This window comes from Lycorma delicatula, chromosome 7, assembly GCF_047948215.1.
Source record: "Lycorma delicatula isolate Av1 chromosome 7, ASM4794821v1, whole genome shotgun sequence".
NCBI classification, from domain to species: domain Eukaryota; kingdom Metazoa; phylum Arthropoda; class Insecta; order Hemiptera; family Fulgoridae; genus Lycorma; species Lycorma delicatula.
Window position 1 is genome coordinate 35780885 of NC_134461.1, and position 27913 is coordinate 35808797.

The window sequence follows — 27913 nt, forward strand, 5'->3', positions numbered from 1 at the left end:
ACTACAAAGGTGAATAAAAATTATGTAATCATAAGACATAGTCGGCAGTGGGAAGAAATGGAGAGCTATGGTGAAAACCTGTTAATGTTAATGCACAAATATTGTTATTACAAAATCACTTCATTTCTTTAATTGAATTTTAATTTCTTAATGTATGTCTGACTAATCAAGTTAAACATCTTTGATTAACCATATGGCATAAATTATAAATAGTTGGTTAACAGAAAAGTCTACTGTACTTAATGTTAAGAAGATAAGAAAAAAAACTATTATACAGAATAACAAAGCAATTTTACAAAAAAAAAAAAAAAAATATATATATAAAGAATAAAGAAAAAGATATAAATAAGGATATTAATAAAATAATAATATATATTTAAAGTAATTATATTAGAAACTAATAAATAAGTGAAAAATAATTAAGTAACAAAGTGCAATGAAGTACCCTTAAAATTAAAATCCATACAAAAAATATTCCCACAATATGAATTATTGCACCCTTCCAGTAATCATTAATTATCACTACTGTTAACTCTCTTATAATATCTGCATATATACACACATAATATAATATACTGTAAAAATCACCGATTAGATTTACTTATTTAAAAAAAAAAATTGGTAACTACATAATTTATTTACTACATTTATAAAAAATCTATTTCATTAATTTTTAAATAGCTGTGATGTAAATTAAGTTATGGTGTAGTATAATACTTTATTCAAATATCATTGGAATTGAAGAATATGGTAATATAGGATTCGATAATTCAACTTGTAAAGCTGTTGCCATACAATCACTTGCTCGACCACAATCACCAAGAGCTTCTAATACTTTTCCCAAGTTATACCTGTAAGAAACATTAATAAAAAATAAATAAAATAATAAACAAATAAAAAAAACTAATAAATTCAGGTCGTAACCCAGAGAAACTGAACTATATACTCATATACCATACGGGTGGGAAATCCCTTTACACTGTAACAAATCCAGCTTAATTGGGCTCTACTGCTGCCAGTTCTCACCACTGAAGTTGCTCACTGCTGCTGGAAAAGGTGGGGGAGGATAACCTGAGTGGGGATCGTTCGATGTGTTCATTTGTTGTGGGATGACCTTAGTCGTAGTAGAGTGTGGAACGATGACGGATACGAGTGTGTTTACTGTAGAAGAGCATTTGTTAGCTTGTGGGTCTGTGAACATCCACACACTAGTAAAACATTGAAGAACATTATGAATGACTTCTTTGTGTGTTTTGGAAAATCATCACCATCATGGCAAATGTTACTGGTATGGGAAAAGAAGACTTTTGCAATGGGAAGTGTTCTTGATGTACCACACAGTAAAAGGCTGAGCACTTAAGCTGAGACGTGTGGTGCTGTGAAGGCATCAATTCAACAATTATCGATGAAATCAATGTGCAAACAATCTGTAAAGTTAGGCATTCCAGGATCAACAATGGGAGACCATATGTGGAAAGACTACATCCAGTCACAGTTAATGAGTCGAGTGACAATGATGTTGATTGATATGTTTAACGTCTATTGTTGCTTGAATGCTTTTCGAGAGCAAACAACAAAAAGAACGTAATGTTCTCAAACAAGTGTACGATTTATTGAAGCTCTCATAACTGAAATGTTTTTCCTAGGTAAAAGACAATTCTTACATTTTTGATGAAATCAAACACAATCTGCCTCATGTTATGATTTGGGATGGGATGAAAACTGAACATCTTCTTGGTCCTTATTTTTTTGAAGGTGCAGTTAATCAACACAGTTACCTGAAATGATCGGGTGGTTGCTTGCAGAATTAACAGCAAACATCAAACATCATTATATTTCAGCAAGACGGTGCTCCAGTGCATTTTGCTTTGAATGTCCACAGATGCCTCGATGAAATTTTTCCAACTTTCTAGATCAGAGGAGTTATCAACTTTGTTGCCTTGGCCAGCAAGAATCCTTGACCTCATCACACCTGACAATGCACTCTGGGGTTTTGTACAGGAAGAGATCCAAAAACAAAGATACGTAAACAATGAGCAGATCCAAGATGCTGTTCTGTTAGCATTTGAAATAATCGCCCCTGATATAATGTTACGGATGAACAACTGGACGTAGAAGTACATACAGCTGTGCTTTGAACATGGTGCAACACGAACAAACATTTTAGATCCATAGAAGGTAACATGCACCTATCCTAATAATTTCATAACTAGCGTAAATGGACTTCCTGTCCCCTCCGTACATTCTCCAAGTTAACAGTATAAAACTAATTTCCAATTGTGTCTTTTTTACTATTTAAACATACAAATATATGCTAATTAATAGCATTAATTTCTTGTTTATTATATTACTCAATTATCCAAAACTTCAAAAAGATTTAATCTAAACAGTTTTTCCTACTATACGAGGTCTGCAAATAAAGTAATGAGACTGATTCAGAAAACCTTTTTATTTACAATCCAATTATACATAGACTCTATCACCTTCAAAATAGTTCCCTTAGGAAGCCACGCAAGGCTTCAAACGGTTTTATCACTCTTCATAGAAGTGTTGGAACTCAGAAATTGGAATATCCTTCATATAGTTTGTTACATTTTTTTAATGTTTACTACTGTTACAAAATGGTGTCCTTTGAGGTCAGGAATGTCTTTTAAAGTCAGGAACAAGAAAAAGTCACAGGGACTCATCAGGTGAATAAGGTGGTTGAGGAACTACAGGAATGTTTTTCTTTGCCAACGCGGCATACTTCAACCCTGTTTTTTTGTTCACCAGTGAGGTTTTTTGCGACCAATTTTGCACAAACATTTTTCAATTTGTTTGTCAAAATTTGAATGACTGTGGTATGGTTCAAATTCAATTGTTCTGCAATCATTCTGACAGTTAATCGGCAATTGTACTGTATCGAGTCTCTGATTCGCTGAACATTGTCATCACTTTTTGATGTAAACGGTCTTCCAGAATGTGGATCAATCGCAACTCATTCTCGACCACCTGAAAATGCTTTAAACCACCCAAAAACTTGGGCTTGTGACAGAGTGTCAACTCCATATGCCCTTTTCAATTTTGAAAAAGTTTCAGTAGCATTCTCACAGAGTTTAACACAAAACTTGATTGCTCATAATTAGTTCACTCATTTTTGTAACGCACAACAAAAACTTGTTTTACGAAAAGTTTGTTTATATCTCATGTGGAAACAATAGACTAAAAATATTAATACCTAATATAAATAAGCTGTTCATATAACCATATGTTTACTAGTAACATTACAGTATTGCCACTTTAGCTGCCAAAAAAAACTAGTCTCATTACTTTATTTACCGACATCATATAATTAAAAACATACCTTTGTAATTTTTATCTTTAATAACATGAAATTATGTCATACAATATTTGAACGATTATTATCAGAAATAAATTAATTTTATTTCACATTTAAATATATAATACATAAATTATTAACAACTAATTTAATATTACTTTAATAGCTAACTAAATAGTTTATAATAGTTATACTTAACTGAAGTATTAAAACATTTAGTGCCTATTTTAATGTAACACATGAAATAGTTATACTGAAATGTTTCATATTTTTCAAACAAATAGTCATTATTTAAATTATATTTTTTACAGTGTTTAACAATCAAACCATAGTTAGTTTATATGCTAATATCTTGAATTTTAATATTACTGAAAAATTCACCTAAGTATATTAGTAGTGTTAAATTTTAGCTAAGCTTTAAGCTTGAAACAAAGATTAAAAACGTCGGACGACATGTGTTACTCCCAAATTAGTTTTCAGAATTTGGTAAATTTATTATTATTAAAAATCAGGCCTGCAATAGTTATAATAATGGGACTTAACTAAATATAATAAAACAACAAATCTTACATACTATAATGAAATTGCAGAAGTACAACATTAATTTATGTTGCAGAAGCAACATAAATTTGTCATAATTAAAATAACACAAAACTGAAATAAAATTTATAAGTAATTTAAATTAAAACAAAAAAAAATAATTAATTTTAAAATAATTAATCTCAGGTAGATGGAATATTTTTGACAAAATAATATAGTATTATCAAAGCGAGCATCATAGCCGGTTAAAGTACTTTACCACACATCACATGAAAAACAAATCTCACACAATCCTAGCAAAACTGTGTAAAGCTGACAGATTATCTATACCTCACCAGTTAATGAGGTTAAACTAAACTGCCTCAGCTCTCTCAGAGTTCAACTATGATCAACAGTTAACATGACTACGACTGTTAACCGAACAGTTGGTTACATACATTACATTTTAATTGACTGCAGCACTATCTAACATTACAACTCAAATAAACAACTATAACTTAATCCTAATAAATGTAAAACACATAACCATTACTTATTTTTAGGTTACATTAAAGAATATTGTGCTATTCACAAAGAAAAATCAGACGTGTATCTCTCAATATAAAAGAAAAATTTATAGACTGGTTTCTTTTAAGTTATACAACTTACATAAATCCTTATTCTTCCTTTTACACAATCACAACACAGTAAATGTAGAACCAATAAGCATGTTTGTACTGCCAATTACACAGTAATTCCTGAATTCAAATCATCAAGTTTCAACTAAGAAATAGCTTATCAACATCTCAATTGAGTTTGAGTAAAATATTGGCACTAAAAAATTTACTTTCTCTGTGAGCACTTTTACTTAGAACGCTTTGATACTTGCTGTATCTGTATAGAAGTGTTTGATATCCACAAGAGTATCCTTGTGGATATCAATTTATACAATATTATTATATAACACATAGTAGTGTTATATAATAATAAATTGTTTCTTTTATGTTAAAATTTGCATTTATCTTCTTATTTTTGTATTGGATCTGAACTATAATTTTTAATTAACAGTCAGTAATTTTACCTTTTATTTACAATTATACAATGTGGTCTAAAAAACAAAACAGAAAGTTTGGCTTATACAAAACATATTTGTTGTTCTTTCCCTGTTCGGTTCATCTAACATTCAAATGTCAAAGAATATCTTACACCATCTACTTATAAGTACAAATTTAGTATTCTGTTCAATGTATGTACTATCTTTTTAACCAATTTTTTAATTTGCATGTTCATTCTTTGATTAATTTGTTATTAATAATATTGTTTTTATATTCATTTGCAACTATTTTAGTCAAAAGTAAATCAAAAGTATTTCATGTAAGTAATATAACTGTAACGCACTGCAACATACCACATGTTGAAGAAAGTAATAATTGTAACTTACTTCAACACACAGACATGTGTTGATGAAGGTAAAGGTTGTTTGGAAAGTTCATGACTGACACAAAAGTAGCAAAAGTGTGACCAATTGATTATATATGTCAACTATAATCCTTTAGATGACATGCTGCAAAGTTTCTGATGCATTTAGAAGCGTGTTTCAAGCAATCATGTACAGCAAACAAGTTTTACCATTTTCTGATGAATAAAATTGACGTTCAAGCTGTTTATAAAGTACTTTGTTTTAAAACGTTTAACCACAATGGATATACAAAAAAAGTTAGATTTCACTTTGGTGGATTCTTCACCTTCATTTTCAATGATAAAAAAGTGGGCTACTGAATTTAGATGTGGTCGTACATCTGTTCAAGATGATGAATGCTCTTGATTCTGAAAAATTGCTACAACCAACAAACTCGTCAAAAATATTTATAATTCTGTATTAAACAGTCGCCAACTAAAGGTAGCAAGCTTGCTGACATCACAAACATTTTGACAGAAAATGCCCACTACATTTTATATGATATATTGAACATAAAAAAGCTTTTCACTCAGTGGGTGCTGTATTTGTTACTGTGTGCTGTGTATATTTGTTTTTGCTTATTTGTTGCTGTATTTTTGGTCAAAAGTACAAAAATGCATTTGACTAACACTTCTCAAGGATGTACACAGGTAAACACTTTAAGTGTGATATCTTCGAAATTTTATAACAGTAGATGAAACATGAATTCACTATTTCAAGTAAAAGACTAAAGTAAATGCTACAGTTTCTGATAATTCTCTTTGTATGGTGTTCATAGACTACCAAAAAAAAGGTAGGAACATCATCAGTAAGTATTATTTTTCACTACTAGACCAACTGAAGGGTAAATCCCCAATTTGGCCAAAAATAAAATACTCTTTCACCATAATAATGCACCTGTACACACATCTTAGACTGTTGCTATACAACTCCATGAGTTGCGTTGCACTTCAAAGTTCTTCCATATGTATTGTATTCACCAGATTTGGCTCCCAGAAATTTCTTCTTCCCAAATCTGAAGAAATGGCTCGCTGGACAAAGATTTACTTCATATTTTGAAATCAAAGCTGAGACAACCGCTTATTTTACAGAAGTGGAAAATAATATTACTCTGGGGATATTAAAAACTTAGAAAGTCAGTCCAAATGCATGGAATTACTAGGTGACAATAAAAGATTTATATATATATATATATATATATACACACACACACACACACACACACACACACACACACACATTTTTTGGTTGAAATTCAACAATTTTGGAACAAATTTTGCTGCCACACATTTCAAGTCCAAAAAATCTGAAAAGATTGCTTGGCATGAACCAAATGATATACCAAAATCATCAGCAACCTCTCTGATAGTGATTCAGCAACTGCTCATAATCATTTTCTTCAGCTTTTCGACATTGTCATGAGTTCTTGATATGTTAGAATGTTCAGGGTGTTTGTCATCTTCAATGCCTTCATGGTCCTCTTGGAAACATTTGTTTTATTAATACAATAATCACCAAAAGCAACATTCAACATTTCCAATGCAGTGCTGCACTTTATGCATTCATAAAGCAAAACTGAATGCAAATATTCTTTGTTCCATTTATTCGAAAAATCGCCAACTATACAAAAAGACATATAACCTTTTTGAAATTCAACAATAAAGTAAGTATCCTATATGGTTACCAATGTAAATGTAATGCTACACATTAGGGACAAGTGTAACAAAAAAAAAAAAAAAAAATTATGACAATTGTATTTACACAGCATGGAAATTGACTTTAAAAAAAAAATATTTTACTACTAAAAAAAATATTTTTAATATTGTAACAGAAAAAAAAATAATGCAACAAACATTGAAAATTAAAATTAAGATATAACGAACACATGGGATCTTTTAAAATAAAAAACAAGATTCTAATTACGCAATGCATCTCCCAAAGCATACCCCAATGAAAATGGAAAAATCATTGAAATTAATTCACAAATGTATTAAAGGTAAAAGAATAAACATTTTAGAAAATTTGGAAATTTTTTAATTAAAAAGTAGCAATAAAGTGATCATAAATGAAAAAATCAACAATCTAGTGGATGCCCTTTTCAACAAACACAATTTACTGAAAACAGGAAATAGATAAATAAAATTAAAAGTTAATTATAACCATTAATAACAAATAAACAATAAGAAGATCAGATAAGGCATTGGTGTCAAATAAAGGGAGGGGTGTTGACAGAAACTATATAACGAATAACAGAAATTAAAAAGTACTAGTACAATAAGTTTTGACAATGGAGTGGTTCTGAAATGCATCAACATATAATAAATGAATAAAGCTAATACATGTAAACAGTACTAAACATAGAAACTGTAGTGTTCTTAGCAGAAAAGATAAAAAGTAATCATTATCTTAATAACAACAATTTTAAGAAAAACATAATGTAAAAAAAATATTATCTTACCATGTATCAGGAGCATGAGGATCAATTTTTGCAGCATCTCTAAGAGTTTTCTCTGCTAATCTATGGCTTCCTAAATAATGGTACATTAATCCCTAAAAAAATAAATAATGATAATAATAAGTTTTTAGAATCCAAAGATATTTAATTTTAGTTTAAAATGATATTATCATTTTAATTCTAATCAAAATTGTTTAATCCTTGATGAGCTTATCACAGTAAAAAAACTATTCCATCATAATTTATCACTCTTTTTAAAAGATATGTCTGAAAAATTATGCACTAACAAATACATATCAAGCTAAAAGCAAGATCCTTATGTTCAAGATCTCAACATCATCATCATAATTCTACATTTATTATTGAGTCACAATATTTATAAGAAAGTTAATACTAAAATAAAATAAATTCTAAAATATAAACATACCAAATGTTGCAGACTTTTAATGTGATGAGGATTAATAGATACAGCATTTTGGTAACACTGCTTCGCTTCCACAAATTCTTGTTTCTGTTCATGAACTAAACCTCTCTGAAAAAAGACAACACAGAAATAACTTTCCCAGTCTTAAATAGCATCCATTCATGTTTAGATACTAATCAATATATTTAAAATAATTGGCATTAAAAATGCCAAAAAAAAGTAAAAATGAGGTGATTATTTTATTTTAATTAAATCTTTCTGTTTCTATCATCTTCAAATTTTTATAACAGTAATTGATTTCAGAGTGATCATATAATTACAGACCAATAAAAATTTTATATACCATATATTTTTGATTCCAAAATGAAGTTTTTTGCCATAATTTTGTTCCCAGAAGTATGGGAATACTTCTGCTTTCATGATATACGTGTGGATTTTTTCTTTTCTTTACTGAACACAACCACAAGCTTCCATTAATCTCTAACTCTATCCTCTGCCACACCTATCACTTTATACTTGAACATTTGCATGTACTTTGAGCATTATTGTGCAATAGCATGTAGTGAACATTTTTTTTATCAATTATTGTGAGACATAGATTCAACTTCTAGATTTCATAGTAAAGTGCAATATAACATTCTATACAAAGACGGTATACATGTTATTTTACCAAAATGTAATGTATTTTAGTACTGAAAATGAGGTTCAACATCGAACTTCCCAACCAGGTGCACGCATTTCTATGAGACAAATTTCAAAATCATGGTTGTTCAGCATATAGAAGCAACAAACAATTGTGTGGCATCAAGGAAGTATGAGGTCATAAAAGCTAATGTTCAGAAGTGGCAAAAGGACGTCTGAAAAATGCTCAGTCGACCAGGAAAGCTTTCAGTGGCCCACAGAGTGGACTTTTGAAACTACTGAAGTAGAATTAGTTGCAATTGTGTGTGAGAAACATAAAAGACGCAGTTTTCCATGATGTCATATGAATTAAAGCATGTGAATTGGCACAGGAACATGGTGTCCAATTTAAAGCCAGCTCTGGGAGATGTACAAGGATGATGCAATGCAATGGACTTTTGCTGCAATACAAACATCCCTTGCTCAGCATTTTCCACCACTGTCTGAGAAGTTGGTCGAGTATCAACACGTTATAAGACTGAGAAAGGAACATGATTATCTCTAAGGCCAAATTGGAAATGCTGATGTGACTCCTATTTACTTTGACATGCCATCCAGTACAACAGTTGAAGAGAAAAAGAAAGTGTATTGATTCATACTATGGCCAATGAAAAATCACAAAATCATGATATTGTGTTTTTTATCACCATGATATTGTGTGTGCTTGCTGATGGAACAAAGATACGATCCTACATCATCCTCAAATTTAAAACTATGCCAAAGGAAAAGCTGCCGCCTGGTGTCATATTTTGTTGCAATGGAAAAGGGTAGATGACTAATGAACTGGTTACACATTGGCTCCACACAGTCTGGAGTTGAAGGTCAGATCAGATGCTCTTCTAAGAAGCATCTGATACCAGCAATGAAGGAAGAAATTTTGAAATTAAACACAGATCTTGTTATCATTCCAGTAGGCATCACTTTGCAACCTACAAGTGTTAGATGTGGTGGTAAATAAACCACTTAAAGACCATCTGAAGCAGCTACTGAAATCTGAACCAACCAACTGCTAAGTGTACAGTAATTGGTTGTTTCAAGGTAGTCAAGCCCTGGCCCTTACTGGAAAATTGAAGAAGCCTTCAGTATCTCTAAAACCAGAGTTGATCCAGACTGCTTGGACGCACATATCCATTGCATCAATTGTGAAAGGCTTCAAGAAGTGTTGTGTAACAAATACATACGACAGGAGTGAAGACAATCTACTATGGAAAGAAAAGTAAGATCACATCATAATGACAGTGAAACTACAGATTCTGTGGGCCATTCCAATGAGGTGGGATCTAAATCTGAGTAAGAGAGGTCTGTATGAAGTTTTATTTTTTGTGTACCAGTACTTTTATTCCCACCTTCAGTTACCTATAATAAGGTAACCATTTTTAAGTTTTGAAAATATACCTAGTATGAGCTATACATGTTTTTCAGTAATCCCTTGTTGAAAAATAGGGGGTCAACTTGGATTTGGAGTTACCTTGCATTCAGAGATACAGGGTGTCCCATATAAAACGCAACCCATCAATTACTCATCCATGAAATTTCAAAAGTCAAGCTTACTCCCCAACTCGTTACTGAATGGACTCGTCCAACATCTGAACATCGCGGCGATGCAGTAGAACACTACCGATAGTAACAACAATGCAATCATAACATTCAGTGTATTGCTAGAGACAAGATGGTGTTTTCGCTAGATGAATGTGTTTTCATTGTTGAGTCGTACTTCAGTACGAAATCAGTGGTTGCAGTGCAAGATTTGTTTCGCCATTAGTATCCAGATAAACCAGCTCCTAACAAAACATCAGTATTAAGGTTAGTTGCAAAATTTAGAGAGAATGGTTCTGTTAATAACAAGGAACACAAAAGATCTGCGTCAGTGTTGAATACAGATACAGTCACTGAAATCAAAGACCGATTACTCGCTTCGCCAAATAAATCGATCAGACGTTTGTCTGCTGAAATTAATTTGTCTAAATCAACTGTTCATTGGGCGACCAAACAATTACAATTACGACCTTATCGCATTCAAACGGTTCATCAACTTCTTGAGCCCGACAAAGAAAAACGGCTACAATATTGTCAACGGTTCCATCGATTTCTGCGTGAGGGAATTAATGTAATGGATTCATTATCTTTCACAGATGAAGCATGGTTTCATTTGGATGGCTATGTAAACAGCCAAAACAGTAGAATTTGGAGTGCTGAAAATCCCCATGTTTATCACGAAAAACAATTACACCTGCAGAAGTTGGGTGTGTGGTGCGTGATATCGCGGAAGAAAATAATCGGTCCTATTTTTTTCAAGTACACCATTAATGCAGAACGATATCAGGATATTTTATTTCAGTTCATCGCACTCTTGGAAGAAGAAGACAGACACTGCTGGCTGCAACATGACGGTGTGACATCGCACTACGCAGGTTCAACTTCTGATTTCATTGAGGAATTCTTTGGTAAATGTGTTATCGGTCAAGGCTTGTGGCCACAAAGATCTCCAGATTTGACTGCGGCAGATTTTTTTCTATGGGGTTACCTCAAAGAAAAAGCCTAAGCAACAAACTATGAACACTTGAACAATTGAAAGTCAATATTGAACAAGCTGTATTAAATATCCAGCCACAAACTTTGAAAAAAGTTGCAAGAAACGCTGTAAAAAGAATTGAAGCTTGTATTCAAGAAGATGGCGGCCACTTCCAACATTTACTCTAAATTTAAGGTAATGGATGGTAATAATAAAAATTACATTTACATTTACACATGCCTTTTTATTATTTCAATACCTACCAATATAAAGTTGGGTTGCGTTTTATGTGGGGCACCCTGTAAACGGTATATACATATACACAAGGTGAGTCAATAATTATCAACAATGTGTCGGTATATTTTTCAATAAAAATAAAAAACTTATTAAATAATTTTTTTCAATGTTGTCTTCTTATTTTGCAATGCACTTCTCCCATCGATACACAAAATGTTTTTACGTCCTTACAAAAAAATGATTCTGGTTGAGCAAGAAGATGCATATCCAACCACTTTCTTCAGTTCTTGGTCTGAAGGGAATCAATAGTCTCTTATGTCTCTTTAATTAGACGAAACAAGTGATGGTCTAAAAGAATGAAATCATAACTATATGGAGGATAAGCCAATACCTCAAATTTCATTTTCTGGAAGGTTTCAACTGTCAGGTAGCAGTATGCAGACAAGCATTATTATCAGAAAATAAAACAATGCCTTATAAAATTCTCCTTGGTGTTTGCTTCAAACTGAAGGTTTCAACTTCTCAATAAGAATTTCATATGAAGCACTGTTTATTGTTGAGACTCGTTCCTGATAATGTTCTGGTTCTGGGCATTGTGAGTCCTAAAAAACAGTTAATCAATTTTCCTGCTACAGTTGATTTCTGAACTTTTTCCTGGTAGGTGAATGGATGATTCCTTCCATATTCTGTTATCTACTCTCTGGTTCAAAATTGTAGACCCATGTATCACCAGACCAAATTTTATTAACAGACATCCACTCACATTTATTTATGCAATATACTGTGTACTATTTTGGGGCCAACTTGCACAAAATTTAGGAAAATTTAATCTATAGTAGATAATTCTGTAGGCAGAACAATTACTAATTTGAAGACAATTAGCCACATCATCAATAGTTGTTAATCTGTCTTCCAATACGAGAACAAAACCATGCACATGCTCATTATTATTGACAATTATAACCATAGAAGCCAAGCCTCTGGCTTCTTCATGCATAAGACATGTGTTAATGATTTTCCGAATCCCTTATAGACACTTCAATGTGGTACAATATTATTCCTGTATAACATGATATCATCATTAAGTCATGAAGATCATCTTCATTAATGATTAAAAACCAACATTTAAAGATATGAGTATTTTTTTGGATTTATAATTGTATTTTTCTGACAATATTGAAATATTATCAGTAAAGCCTAAAGAGATCTGGGTTTAGTAATGTGGATTTCTAGATATTTCTGATACTTATAATATCAGCTCAACTATTTATTTCTAAATTCCTTCTCACAAGTTGTTAAGAATATAATACCACTATTTAGAATAATGAGCATGTTTACACATAGAAGTTGTTGGAACTGTTGAGAATAAATTTCTATCTAACCTGGTTATGTTTTAAATTTAACATCTCTGAAAATGTTTATAAGACAGTAGTCCATTAACAACTGGATTTATCTTGTTTAGGAACTAGAGTCAGACCTTATTTTAAGAAATCTACATAATAAGTTGGCAAAATACTTTTTGATTGGTGTTCATTACCCATCTGTGATAAGAAAACATAGAAATTTGCAACTACTATCAGTTCAATAATCATAACAAAGAAGCAGCTTAAAAGTTTTAAATTAGTAGGTGAAAACAGACTTAAAAAAGAACTTTGTCTAAATTTCTGTGATTCACTAGTCCCTACAGATGATGGTTTATAAAAAAGCCTGCAGCTGTTCTAATGCTGTAAAAATTAATTTAAAAAAACCATGGAACCATTTTGACAACCAATTAAAATCAGAAAAATATAAAATGTAACTTTTCAGTGTAACAAGTGCTTTGTACAATGTACAAAGTAACCTTGACTGTAACAAAAAAATGAAGGTGACATAAACCAGATAACTTAATAAATAACAATGTATTTCAACATATTTAACATTTTTTAAAACAACAGATATATAAACAAAAATATTATAAAGAACAGTACTATGTTGAGAAACATATTTTATGCAAGATTGTATGTTAAGAACGTAGTAGTGCAGAAAAAGCAGCTGTGAAACAACTAGTGCTTAATATAATAATACAACTAAAACATTTGTTAAGTATTTAAACAGGAAACAATATAAAAATATATAATATAATAATGTTGTAAAAAATCTTAATTATTCTTTCTGAAAATACACGGTTTAATTCACAGTCTCCAATTATTTTTCTTTTAAATAAATGAATTACATAATGTAAAAAAAATGTCATATTTAGAGAAATTCAAAGCTTCTGAATGAAGCCCAGCTCTGGGAAGGTACCACTCTCCAATGGATATTGGTGGAAAAGAAATGTCACATTTTAGTGATAATTTATAAGCAATGTAATAGTATTTTTAATAAATAGAAAGTAGTTTTAGTAATAAGGTAAGATCAACTTACTTCATCTTACTTGTTTGATATGATCAATTCAGTATTGTAATATGACAGACAAAATTAGTAAGCAGCTGATATTTTTCCAGACAGTTAGTATCACAAGTCTATAGCCAGTGCAACTAGACCACAGCTATTAATCGGTTGGAACAACTAATGTTAAGATTTAATATAAATAAAAGCTTGATATGAAGCAGTTTCCTTGAAATCGACCGTTCATAATGTAATAAAACTTACAATTAATTTTTAAGACATTGCTTGGTAATTATCATTTTTCTAATTATAATATATTTAAGGTTATAAAACAATTCAACAAAAAAAATAAATCAGATATTAATATAATCAGATAACTTCAAATTGTAACTTTTTATAGAATATTATTGTTGAAATTACAATAACTTGTTGCTTTTTAACAGTTTTAAGTTTTTAGCAACAATTACAGATATCTGAAAAATGCAATTTCAAATTTCATTACGCATAAAAAGTTCAGCTTTTTAATTAAATTTTTATTAATATCTCTTTACTTAGCCTGAATATATTTTTTTAAAATAAAATATTAAATTTAACAAAAAAGAAACAAAGATAAAATCACTAATAGAACATATAATAAGTGTAAAACTTTCTTCTAAATCTTTACAAAATAGAAACTTTATTATATATAAATGAACAAATTAACAAATGAAAAAATTAATTTGGACAAACCGTGTACATAATATGGTGAGATAAAGGAAATATACTAGTAGCTTCATTTATACATGCAGCAGCAGATGACACTTGATCCATGTTTAAGTAAATTTCAGCCAATAACAGCCAAACCTGTAACTGAAGCAGCCAAGCTCTTTGAGGACCTGGTCTTGGTGTTTGAGAAGAAATAGAAGATGCAACTTCAGATAATGCCTGTTCTACTTTTGAGGCAGCTAATGAATGTGCATGTAAAGAACCTATAAAATAAATAGATTTTAAACATTTCAAATAAAAAAAAAAGTAATAATATATTATGAAGGACTGATTGAATCAATTAATATCTTTCTGTTCATAATTCAGCATTCTGGACTTCAATTTAATTCATTTCAATACAGGAAAAGTCAAATCAATGTATCAACTGGTCAGCTTCTAAGATTAAATGTGGCCATTATGCTAACTTCATTCCAATAAAGTTTGTAAAAAAAATAAGTTAATTATTTGAGAAGGTATGCACATAATTACTTTCTTCCATTCTAAAAAGAAATAGCCAAGCCATTTTTTTTTTTATTTTTTATTTTTTATCTCTGGATTGGGATCACTACACACTTCAGTTATCGTGTTTAATATAATCAACAGATCCATAGTGCTGAAATACAACACTTGTAATCCAAATACTAAATACTGGTAATAAAATATTTAACTCAAGAAATTTTAGACCACATAAAATTTACTGTCAAACTTGGATTGGCTATAATAATTAAAGTAAAGGGAAAAGAAGTGGTCAGAATGTTTAACAAAGGGAAGGAGAACATTCATTAAGAACAGTGGCTACCCCATTACTAATAAATTTGTCAAAAATTTCTTGCTGAACATTGAAGAGAAAATTCATTTCAATACACAATTCACAATCTTTCATATGTTTAAATAATACCTCATATTTCAAAATAATTGTTGCATTAAATCGCAGCTTAATATTTATACAACAAAAAATTGTGTGTTAAAAACACAAAATATATTCATAAGATGAACATAAGGAAACAGCCTTGGAATTTTGCACCATTACAAAGAAAATGGAAATTTTCTGCTTTCGGAAAGGCTGGTCAATGATGAAATAAGGATTGTCACATGACAACAAAAAGCAATCAATAAAAACAACAGTATACTAGTTTTCCAAAAGTTAAGAAATTCAGACAAAACTTTGTGCAAGAAAAACCATTTTCAAGGACTCTCACAAAATTTTGTTAATTAAATTAAAAAGATGCTTTCAAAATCTGAAAAAGTTACAGCACATAACAGAGAACAAAAACTGTTTATACTGAATTGTGAGATACGCAGCTACATAACAGTGCATGACCATGTACTTTATGTACAACAGAAATTTCTCAAATTCGTCAACTCCCTACTGACCAGATGGACTTAACACTTAGCAATTTTTATCTGTTTATATATCTCAAGAAATTGTCTGATGGCCAGAGATTCAGCTGTAATGACTAAGATAAAGGAGAAACAGTTCAAATCACACAGTGTAATTCATTAACAGGTTAATTTAACATTTTAGTAACAGGAATTTGTTAACAGGTTATCCTCTAATTAGTGACAAAGTATATTTAAGTCCTGCATTTGCATGGTGACAAGTTAAAATGTAGATTAATGTATGCAGAATTTAGTGGCAACAAAATAATTCCTAATCCAATTATCAAACTTTGTTATGATAGTTATTAAAAATGTGACTAAAAGTTACTGAAGATGGTGACTGTGGACTGACACAAAGAAAATTAGTGGATAAATATGATTTTGATAAAACAAAAATTTTTTAAAAATTGGTTTAAAAATGCTAATAAAAATACAAAAAAGGAAACTTTTCAACCATATGAAGAAGTGAATGATTTAAATTTGTCATGGTTTGAAGGTGTTCAAGCACGGAAATGACCTATCAGCAGTAAACCTCTACAAGAAAAAGCAAAAATTTATGCGCAACAGCTTCAAATCGAAACATTTTCTTGAAGCAGTGGTTGGTTTGAAAAATTCTGCCACTGAAAATATTAGTTTAAAAAATTTGTATAGTGAAAATGAATCCAACAATAAAAACATAGTGACAGAGAGATTGCAGCAGTTGCCATTGTTAATAAAAGATTACGATTTCAAGGACCTTTACAACACTGATGAAATGCTTTACTAAGTCATTGATGTTCAAAGGTACTAATCCATATGGTATTAAATAAGTAAAATAAAGAGTAACAGTGATGTTGTGTATCATTACTAATGGAGAAAAAGAAAACTCCATTAATAATAAACAATTCATTAAAGCCAACATGTTTAAAAAAATATCAAAATGTCTAAACTGAAAGTATAATGGCATGCAAATTGAAAGAATTAGAAGATGGCCTCAATTTTCACTGATTGGATTGAAAAATTCCATGATAAAATGAAGAAACAATGCAGAAAATTACAGCTAATTTTGTCCCCTGTCACCATGTTGTTAAGTAACATTTATTGTTGTTTTTACCAGCTAACACTACAAGTAAATCACAACCATTAAATCTTGGAATAATTCAGTTGTTTAAACTTCATTATAACCATTGAATAATAACTATTCTTGTATCAGTTATTGATTCAGTTCAAAATATAAATAACTTGATTGAAAAAATTTCTTTGACATATGTAGTGAAATATGTAAAAGAAGCATGGATTAATGTGAACGAAAACAAATAAAAAAAAGTGTTTTAAGAAAGGTATTGATTTTTGTTACTTGATGAAGATAACATGAATGAAGAAACAGTAATTCAAACTGAAAATGAAGTCACAGAACTAGGTCAGCAGATCAGTATTGACACTGATGTTCATTTTAATGTAGACGAAGAAGTACAAGATGAAAATGATTGGAAGAAAGAAATTCTGAATAAGCATGTAATGCTAATCAAAATATGCAGAAGAGACTGCGATGGAAATTGAAGAAATCCAGGCTGTTCCTTTAGATGAAACTGTGTCAACAAATTAAAACAATTAGGTTGTAATATCGGTAATAATAAAATTCTCGTGCTTTATGAAGTTCAAATTGTTAGAAAGAAAGTGATTACACAAAAAACAAACTCAAGTAGGCAGACTTTGCCAAATGAATTTCAAGTAGTAGCGTTTTTAGAGGTTAATAAAAAAAATTTGTGTTAAATACTGCATTTAGTATTTACAATATTTTTCAATGTGCACTTCATTTATTTAAAAAACAAAATTAATTACCCCCTCATTTATAGTATTTACTTTCATATTTGACATTTATTTCTGTTTTACAAAAATTATTAACATGCTCTGAGAACTTGTTTAATCTTTTTATTAATGTTTTTTTTCTTCTCCATTATTGTCATCAACTGAATTTTCCATGTTACTACATTACTTGAATCAAATTTAAACAGTAATTTTGCTATTCTATGCAGCAAGCAGTTTTGAGCTGGATGGCGGTGGGCGGGGTTATTGTTTTGGTGCGTTAGAGTCAGGAAATTACCTTGGTTAGTTCCTCTGTTCTATTCTCCAAGAGGTTCCATTGTCTGTTGTACAACGTATAATCATAAAGTTTTTAACTAATGAAGGCATTAAACCCATGGAAATTTTAACTTTTTAAAGGCACCGTTTGGGGACACTACACTGTCCCAGAACCAAGTGTATATGTGGGTCAGACAGTTTAAGGGCGGGTGAGAAAGAATTAAAAACAAAAGTCATGATTGATGCCCAAGGTTAAGTCTCACACCTGACAACATCCATGCCATTTGAGAGCTTATTGAAGGTGATTGTCAGTTCATTGTTGAAGAAATCACATCAGAAGTGGGTATGAGAGTGCTCAATCCATTATTACTGATCATCTTGGCTTTAGAAAAATTAGTGCTTGATGGGTTCCAAGGTTGCTGACTGAAAATCAAAAACGGTCAGGTTGGAAATCTGTGAGACTTCTGAACTGATTTTGTTAAGAAGGGGCAATTTTTCGAGGTGCATTGTCACATGTGATGAGACATGGGTCCATCATTACACTGTGGATTCAAAAATGATGAGTAAGGAGTGGTAAAGGAGGATGAGGGCTGCCCAGTTAAGGCCAAAGCTCGTTTGTCAGCTGGGAGAGTTTTTACAACAATTTTTTTTGACTCAAGTGAGTTTACTCATTAATTTTCCCCATATTCAACAAACAGGAGTGCGGCTTACTACTGCCTGCTGCTACAGTCAACAAAGGTTGCCCGTCAAAACAAAAGACAGGGTATAACCATCAGAGATGTCATCCTTCTCCATGACAATGCCAGGCCATACACCACAATTTTGACAAGGAATAAATTGGAAAAAATGCACTGGGAAACCCTTGAACACCCTCTCTCCAGTCCAGATTTGTCCCCCTGTGACTAGTTTTTGTTTGCGCCAAAAATCGCTGGAGGGGAACAATTCAAAAGCAATGAAGACACTGAGGAGCATGTGCACAATTGGTTGATGACTCATCCTCAAAAATTTTATGAACAAGGAATATTCAAGCTTCCAAATCGTTGGCAAAGGTGCAAGAGACTATAGTCTCTTGCATCAGATCATGCAAGAGACTATACAGAGAAATGATGAAGGTATGAATTGTGTAAATTATTAATCAATAAATTTATTTTAAAAAAATTACCATTTATATTTGATTCACCCTTTGCATGTATATTGTTTGACTAAATTTGTGTAATTTTAATGAAAGGAATTTCTTGTGTACTTCCAATCACTATTTTTTTTTTATTAAAAGCATTAATTTCTATAAACCTTTAAGAAGAATTACTATGACACACCTTACGACCATGGCTATACCAACAGTCATATTTTCTAAGGTGACCACTTCTACAAAAGACCAAAATCGTTCTCCATTTTCTTACAATTTCCTCTATTACAGTATCATACTACTTACATCAGGGTTTTCCTCAGATCTTCACATTCAGCTATATAATTACCCCTGGTAACCTTCCATCCTGCAGCTTCCTCAAAAATCCAAAATATTTCAGTTTCTTTTCCACTCAAGTCAAAAATTCTATCCACGCTCACTCGTTTCCTTATCTCTTCTTTTCTAATACTACATCTTTCATTATTTTTTCCTCAGTATTCTGTAGTACCATTTACTTCCATTTACAAGGGGTATTTCTAAAATAAAGACCGCTGGGAAATTTCTCTCCTTAAGGTTGGTGAACCTGTGTCATTGCTAGTAATGTACACACTGCATTGTTGTCTGTAAGTTGTCGTGTTTGATTACGTGTGAGTTATTACGTTATAAAATTAACAGGAAAATTGATGTTGCCACCAACTATGAAATACATGGAGTCATATGTTTTTTAAACCATCAAAACGTTAAGCTGGCTGGAGTTCATAGGCAGTTGGTTGCTGTGTATGGTGATACTGTAATGAATGTAAGAAATGGCCGAAAATAGTGTGAAAGGTTTAGAAATAACAGAATTAATGTGCATGATGAACGTTTGGGGAGGCCCAAACATTTGGGGAGGACTTGAAACACGTCAATGATAAAATCAGAAAAGATTGTTGCTCAAAAATTTCCAACCTGGCCCTTCTGTTTCCTGATGTTTCAAGAGCTGTTATTAGTGGCATTGTACATTACCATTTAGGCTTCAGAAAGGTTTGTGCACGTTGGATGCTGCATGTCTTAACGGAATGTCACAAAAAAATCCGAATGGGATCTGCTTTGGAATTTTTAATGTGCTACACAGAAAAAGGTGATGAGAATTGTTACTGACAATGAAACATAGATTTTGTATTACACACCAGAAGAAAAACGGCAGTCAAGTGAATGGCATCATTCTCAATCACCAACCAGACCGATGAAGGTCAAGCCACACAGCCATTTGGACGCCAACTGATGGCCACAGTCTTTTGGGATCGGTTTGGCATACTGCTGATTGATTTCATTCCACGTAGAACAACTATAAATGCAGAGCCTACTGTGAAACTCTATGCAAGTTACTGTTGCCATTCAAAATTGGCGACATGGGTGGCTTACCAACAGCATCGTCCTGCTGCATGATAATGCACGTCCACATGCAATTTTTGAGAACATTTGGATGGGAAATTTACGATCACCCACCATATAGTCCAGACTTAGCTCCTTCAGATTACCATTTGTTTTGGAAATTGAAAAAAGTTTTGGGTAGTAAGCAATTCGCGGGTGATGATAAACTTAAAAATGCTGTTAATCAGTGGCTAAATAGACTGACAGCAGAAGAATACGAAGAGGGTATTTTGAAGTTAAGTGAGCAAGAAGGGTATCGCTTAATTTATGTGACAATTATATAGAAAAGTGGTATAAAGTGGTATAGTATAAGAGAAATAAAAAATATTTATAAAGTTTTCAGAATAAATCTTTTAACAATGAAACGGACTTTACTTTAGAGTAACCTCAAATTTTTTGTTGCATCCTTTGATCAGATATAAATACACTGATTGTGCATATAAAAATGGCAACCTCTGTGGCAGAGTTTTAGCATGTTTTCCTTTCATCTAGAAGGTTCTGGGTTCAAATTCCAGTCAGGCTTTTATCAGACATTTATCATACACTACAAAATTCATCACCGCTTATCCTCTCCAAAAAAAGTATGGAAACAGTAATTGGTCATCAACCTTAACTATAAGCAAGAATAATAAATAAAGATTATTGTAGGAACACACTTTTAAGGTAAAAATAAACACCATGCTGATCACATCTGTGGGAAATTAATTGATAGGTTCATTATTATATATTTGTGAAGGGTTAACAACAAAAAAAAAATATTATAGTCCCTCACCAAAAAACGCAGTATGGAATTAGTTTAAAAAATGGATGCTTTGCAAGACTGGGAACATTCCCACGTTATGATGACCTCAATGGGCGTAGTTCTACCGAATTACTACCATTTTGTACAGATATTTTGTCCAATTTTCATGACAGCCTTAAATGCTGAAAAACACAAATAATTGTATGGTAGCTCTCTCTTTCAAACTGTACCAGGTCAAGTTTCAGCTCAATTGGACCAGAAAACTTTTTACAAAATTGCAATACTTAAAAATACAATAGTTTGTATTTATTCACTTTGACAATTAAATTACACATTAGTACCCAATTATGGCAAAATCTTTAATTTTTTTTAAAGAAAAAGAAGTTGTAGCACAAGACAAATGCTAAGCCTGACCAGGAGCTTGCAATACTTGCTTATATTGCTTACGAGCATGTAAGTGATAACAGATAATAAAGACAAATCTATCAATATCTATCAACTTAAATGATTAATCTATAAAAAAAATACTAACTTGAATCTTTATCAGACATTTCTGAAGTATATAACTGAAATACACTACGAGTATCTGAATGATCAAGTTGCGATTGAGTTTGTTCCTCATACAAGACTTTCCACAGTGTTAACATATGTTTTGCAGTTAACAGGGCTACCTATTTTCAAAAAAAAAAAAAATTAGCAAAAGATAATAATTTGAAAATACAGATCACTAACTAACAGCTTTTTAACACATAAAAATTATAGGTGATACATAAACACTTTCAGACCTAAAGCTTAATAACATGACTGGACTGGAAGCCTGGGTGTTTTTGAGTGCATAAAAAAATTACAATAAGCTAGTAAAAATACATAACCTATTATATGTTATATAACCTGAAAGAGAAAGAAATGATCTATCATTAAAGATAAAAGTATTTGTAATAGATTACTTACAGAAAAAATTGTTGCCATCTATACTTCCTTCAAAATAAAAAATAGCAACAGCGCACAGTACTAGTCAATAAACATACAAAATTGTTGTAATTAGTACAAATTATGACATTTTATACTGTCTAAAAGATAAAATTTCAAACTTTCTAGTGATAAAAAAAAAATCAAAAATTTATAATAAATGTAAAATTAGTTAAGAATTTTTGAAAATTGATTTGCTTTTCAGAACTCTTTTACACAAATAATCAATCATAAAATAAATCAATGAAAGAAATATTACCCTAATATTTATTATTCATTTAATTTTACAAGCACAGTTCACTGAAGCACAATGGAACTGAACAGTCAGGGCACCACCAACTTGTTTCTTTTCTCCCAGACTTGCCTGTAGAAGCTTTACAATAAACACATACTCTGTACACAATATAAAATGTTAAAATAAAAATAAACCAACAAAAAAGAAACCAGAACACAAATCAAACAACGCCAAGTAACCGTACACACTTTATAACCTAAAGAGCTCTTGAACACGAGGTATTGTTTTTATTGTTATTAACTAAAACATCCGCTAGATAGCATTGAAATTCTTAATAAATCTTTAGAATGAACTACTGAAAGAGTCTACAAGGCCTAGCAATGAGTATAAGCCCATTACTGTTTACTATGCATTTAAATGTAGCAGCCCGACATATACTCGGGCTCCGGCCTTACAAACGAAATAACCTGTCAGCGTACACTCGGGATTAGGCCTGAAAGTGTTAACATAATTCATTAATACTAAATAGAAAATTGGGAGCACCATATTTTTCACAATAGCATGGTAAGAAAGGCCCCTTGCTCTTAATATTCTTTCCTTTTACAAAATGTAGAATGCCCTTCTAAAACTACTGCTACATCTTTTTTAATACCCACCTCTGAATTTTTTAATAGTATTAGCCAATGTTCCTTCACATGGTAATACTGACTGGTGTGATCCGCTTCTGTTACATGTTCTTTTTTTGTGTGCAATTCACTTTCACTGTTTGTGTGTTTCATGAACCGCACTAATAATAGCAAGCAGAAAGAAATGACACTATTTGGTTACTTTATATTTCTAGTGTGAATGTACTGTTCAGAAGTAGTCATTTCCTTCCATTTGATCAATACAGCTTTTTTCTTCATTAGTAACTTAAATCGAAATACATTATATTTACATTACATGTCTTAACCATTAATATTATAGATGACCAGACATGTCACAAATACTTCTGAATGCAGTACAGCAGTTTTTAAGAGTCAAAGATTCCATGCGTGGCTTACTAGGATAAGTGAGCAATGAAGTGGTTGCCCACTGCACTATGTAGTATGCTGAAAGTACTGTTGACTGTTAATAAATAATTTAACAAATTGTATCATCGTAGCAGAATAAACCAACTTATTAAAATTTATTTTAATAAGTTGGTTTATTAATTATTAATTTTAAATTATTCTAATTTCAAAACGAATTTTTTTTTCAAAAAAATAATTAAAAATGAAATTACAATCTTTTTTATGTAAATGACTTCTCAGTCATCGATAAACATCTATTTGAATAAATTAAAAATTTTAATTAATTTATCATAATAAAAATAAACTGTTTCAAGTAAGCACAGATTTCTGTGAACAGACAAACAGAAAAAGGAAAAAAACAGTAAATGGAACAATTGTTAAACTAATTTTAATACATCTGCAACACGTCAACAAACCAAACCTATAAAAATGTAACTGATATCTGACTATAAGTGAAGCCACTCTTTTCACAACAGAAACTAATTGTATAGCACACATTATTATGGATATTATTGTAGATATTTTATTAACATGAGAAGAAACGCACATTTTACTCTGTAGCTTTTTTCAATACTTCAATTAACACCAGTTTTTTAATTTAAAAAAAAATTAAGAGAAATATTGCAGTATACAGGAAAAAATATATTCACAATTCAAGAGAACTCATCTACTCGCAATAAAAACATAAACAAATGCAAACACATTGTTTTACATCATTTTCATAGGAAAAAAGTGTATAAACTATAAAAATACATATCCTGAAAGGTTATGTTATTAAAGATGCATAAAATTTTCAATATAATAATTCTATTATTAAATGGAAGAACAAACCTTAAACTACTTTTCTACATAATTTCTACCATTATTAAGGCCTTTTCATTTATTGTAATCAGTATTTTCATTCCTCAAATCACACCACTACCAGAGAAGATCAATTGCCTGCCTTACTTTTTACAGCATTTTTCACATCAGCATCATCATGGTAGTGACCACCAAGGGATCACTTGAGGTATAAAAACAAGTGATATTCACTTGGTGTCAAGTCACAGCTATAAGGGTGTGCTTCAATTACTCCCAGCCAAATCATTCAATCAGCCTTTGAATTACATTGGCAACTTGCAGATGAGCATTGTCGTGAAGTAACAAAACCCCATAACTGAGCATCTCTTGTTTTATATTACATGGTACAATGTTTTGAGAGTATTAGAATAAACTGATGCACTTATATTCTTGTAGGCAAGAAGTCAACCAACGAAATCTCTTACTTATCCCAGAAGACAGTACATATTGATTTTTCATGTTGAAATGGTGGTTTTGAAGTTCTGTTTCTTTTTTTTGTGATATTATGTGTCATCAAGGCATAGGCTGCTGTTTGAATTCATAGCAAGGTGGGAGATCCAAGTCTCATTACCCATCACTATTTGGATCAAAAATCATCACCTTCACTTTTATCAAGTAAGAACAAATTGAACAAGAAACTAATTGCTTGGTTTTGTGAACATTTGTCAACATTTTTGGAACCCAACAAGAGCAGAGTTTGTAACATTCTAGGTTTAGTGTTATGACTTCATATAGAACTGTACATGAAATATCAGGAAATTCAATTCATAGTAAAGAAATGGTAAATTGTTGATTTCCTTTCATTTTTAATCCAATCACATAATGAAATATATTTTCATGATGGAAGGGTACCTACTTATTTGTGCATCTGCACATTGCTGTGTCCCTCATTGAACTGTCGTATTCACTTTCTAACCATTCTGTCCTCCATAGTTTTTTTCAGCATAAACTTCATTAATTTGCCAATGAATATCAATCAGCTGGTTTGACACTTAAAAATCATATTTAAAATTCAGACAATTGCCCTAATTTCACAATTTCAATTCTTGATTTTCAATTGGCTTGAACATTTTAAACAAGGTTTAATCAACTGTAAAGAAATGTCACATTTGTGTAAAAAATGTACTTGTAGTAGAGTTAACATAGTTAACAAACTTTTTTTTTTTAATTCTTAAAATAATTATTATTATCACATACAAATTACAAGAATTCTTTCTTAGATATTTTTTAATAAAAATAAAATACAAAGAAAATTTCTATCCATGGGAAGGAAGATTCTTCAGTTATGTACAATTATGAGCTAGATTAATGCCTAATATGAACTGAATTGAAAGTTAATGTAAATAAAGAAAAGGAAACAAAACAACCTAAAAATACTTTTAATTAAATTTTTAAATGAAAGCAAATTTTTCATTCAAAGATTTAAATTTGATATTTTTATTAGAAAAAAATTAATTTAATCGAAAAAATATGTTTTATAAACATTAACAAAAAATACACAAATTATTTACCTCTCCACCATGTGTACTAAGCTCTAAATGTGCTTTAATATAATGTAAATTAAGATTATCTGGAAAATCTTGTAGGGCCGACTCTAACAGTGAATGTGCTTCGTTAAGCTGTTTCTGTGCTGTTAATAAAAGAACCATTAAATGGAGGGATGGCGCATGTTCAGGACATAACTTAAGTGCAGCTTTTGCATGTGATATTGCTTCTGATACTTGAGCTCGATTAGCCAAATTTAATGCCAAATAATATTCCACCAAATGATCATTTGGGTCACACTGCTGTGCTCTGTAAACAAATAAAAACCATGCAAGAATTAAAATCAATAAAAAAAAATTAAACTTTCACAAAAATTGAATATATGAAAATATCACACTGATTTAACATTCTATATTTAATAATAAATATAAAGCTTTATTTATTAGCCGATAACAAAATATATATTTTTAGACTATAACAAGTATTGATATGAAAGGTCAAGTGGTTTCAACTGGAATGTAACCCAAGCAAGGAGGGGGAAATAGTGTAAATGCTGGGTAAACTCAAATAGGGTTATCTGAAGAGAAACAAAACAATAACAGTGAACTTCTGCAACACTGCCTGTTACTATTATGGAAAGAAGTTTTCCTAATTAATTAAAGGATAAGGCAAATATATATCAGAGTTTTCCTTAAATTTTGAAATTTTATTGAACATAATTTATCACCCACTGTTAAATCATAAGATAATTTAAATAATCACCAATTAGTAATAAAATCAAAATATTCTCCCAATGCTAAAGAATTATTTTAATGAATTTCAGTTGGATGTAAAAAAATACAATACATATTCTCCTGGGAATGCATATATACTATGGAATAAATCTTGAATAAATCTTACATTTTCCTGGGAAAGGAAAAGCTCTCAGAGAAAAAACGTTTCAGTTACACAAGTAGTTTATTATACAAACAAGCAATTTCACGGCAGAAATGGTGATACGGAGACCCAGGTTTTCTCAACTGTTAACTTTTAGTATGATATTAATGTTCAATTAACATATGGGGTATTCAAGTATGTATTAGCTGAACTTCAGGAACTGATTCAGGGCACCAAAATGAGCAAAAAAGTTCATATCAATACAAGTCCTATTTAGCTGTTTCCCTTCTGGATGCCATTATGTGATTTTCAAAAAAAAAAAGTTTTCTCAGGAATGAATAAACCTACTTTAATTAAATATGTCAAATCTAAGACTAGTATCTTATACAAATTAAAATATTTTGAAAACGCCACTTTAAAAAATTTCAAAATTGCGGCCATCTTAATTTTTTTATCTTTAGTACCTTTATAATTATTAGTTTGATCAAATTTTTACTTTTAAAAAATTTATTAAGAATTTTATTTTGAACGAAATGACACCTCATTTGTAAAAATCTGTTGACAAACAATCGAGTTGCAGACAATTAACCTGGCAGTACACTTGTGCACCGTAATGCACGCTGATAACTTTTTCCTTGTTTTTATTTCCTTTACTAAATGTAATAAAAATTATCACCTTGCATTACGGTGTGCAGGCGTACTACTGCCGGGTTAATTGTCTGCAATAACCCAAATGTTTGTCAATGGATTTTTACAAATGAGGTGTCATTTTGTTCAAAATAAAATGCTTAATAAATTTTGTGAAAGTAAAAATTTGATCAAACAAATAATTACAATGATAATGAAGATTAAAAAATTAAGATGGCCATTTTGAAATTTTTGAAGGTGACTTTTCAAAATATTTTAATTTGTAGAATAAGATACTAGTCTTAAGATTTGTCAAATTTAATTGAAGTAGGTTTACCCGTTCCTGAGAAAAAATTTTTTTGTTGAAAATCACAAAATGGCATCCAGAAG

The 27913-nt window shown here is 30.9% G+C and overlaps 1 protein-coding gene across 1 annotated transcript in view; it reads right to left on the reverse strand.

The window, feature by feature from the left end:
- Positions 1–451: 451 nt before the first annotated feature.
- The window catches only part of Ttc7 (tetratricopeptide repeat domain 7), a 56083-nt gene continuing 28621 nt past the window's right edge, over positions 452–27913 (reverse strand). The window contains exons 11-16 of the mRNA XM_075370576.1: positions 26047–26329; positions 21972–22110; positions 14703–14941; positions 8180–8284; positions 7756–7847; positions 452–851 (exon numbers count right to left, since the gene is read on the reverse strand). Of these exons, the coding sequence (XP_075226691.1) occupies positions 719–851; positions 7756–7847; positions 8180–8284; positions 14703–14941; positions 21972–22110; positions 26047–26329 (991 nt within the window). The 3' untranslated portion in view covers positions 452–718. The remainder of the gene's footprint in view (positions 852–7755; positions 7848–8179; positions 8285–14702; positions 14942–21971; positions 22111–26046; positions 26330–27913) is intronic.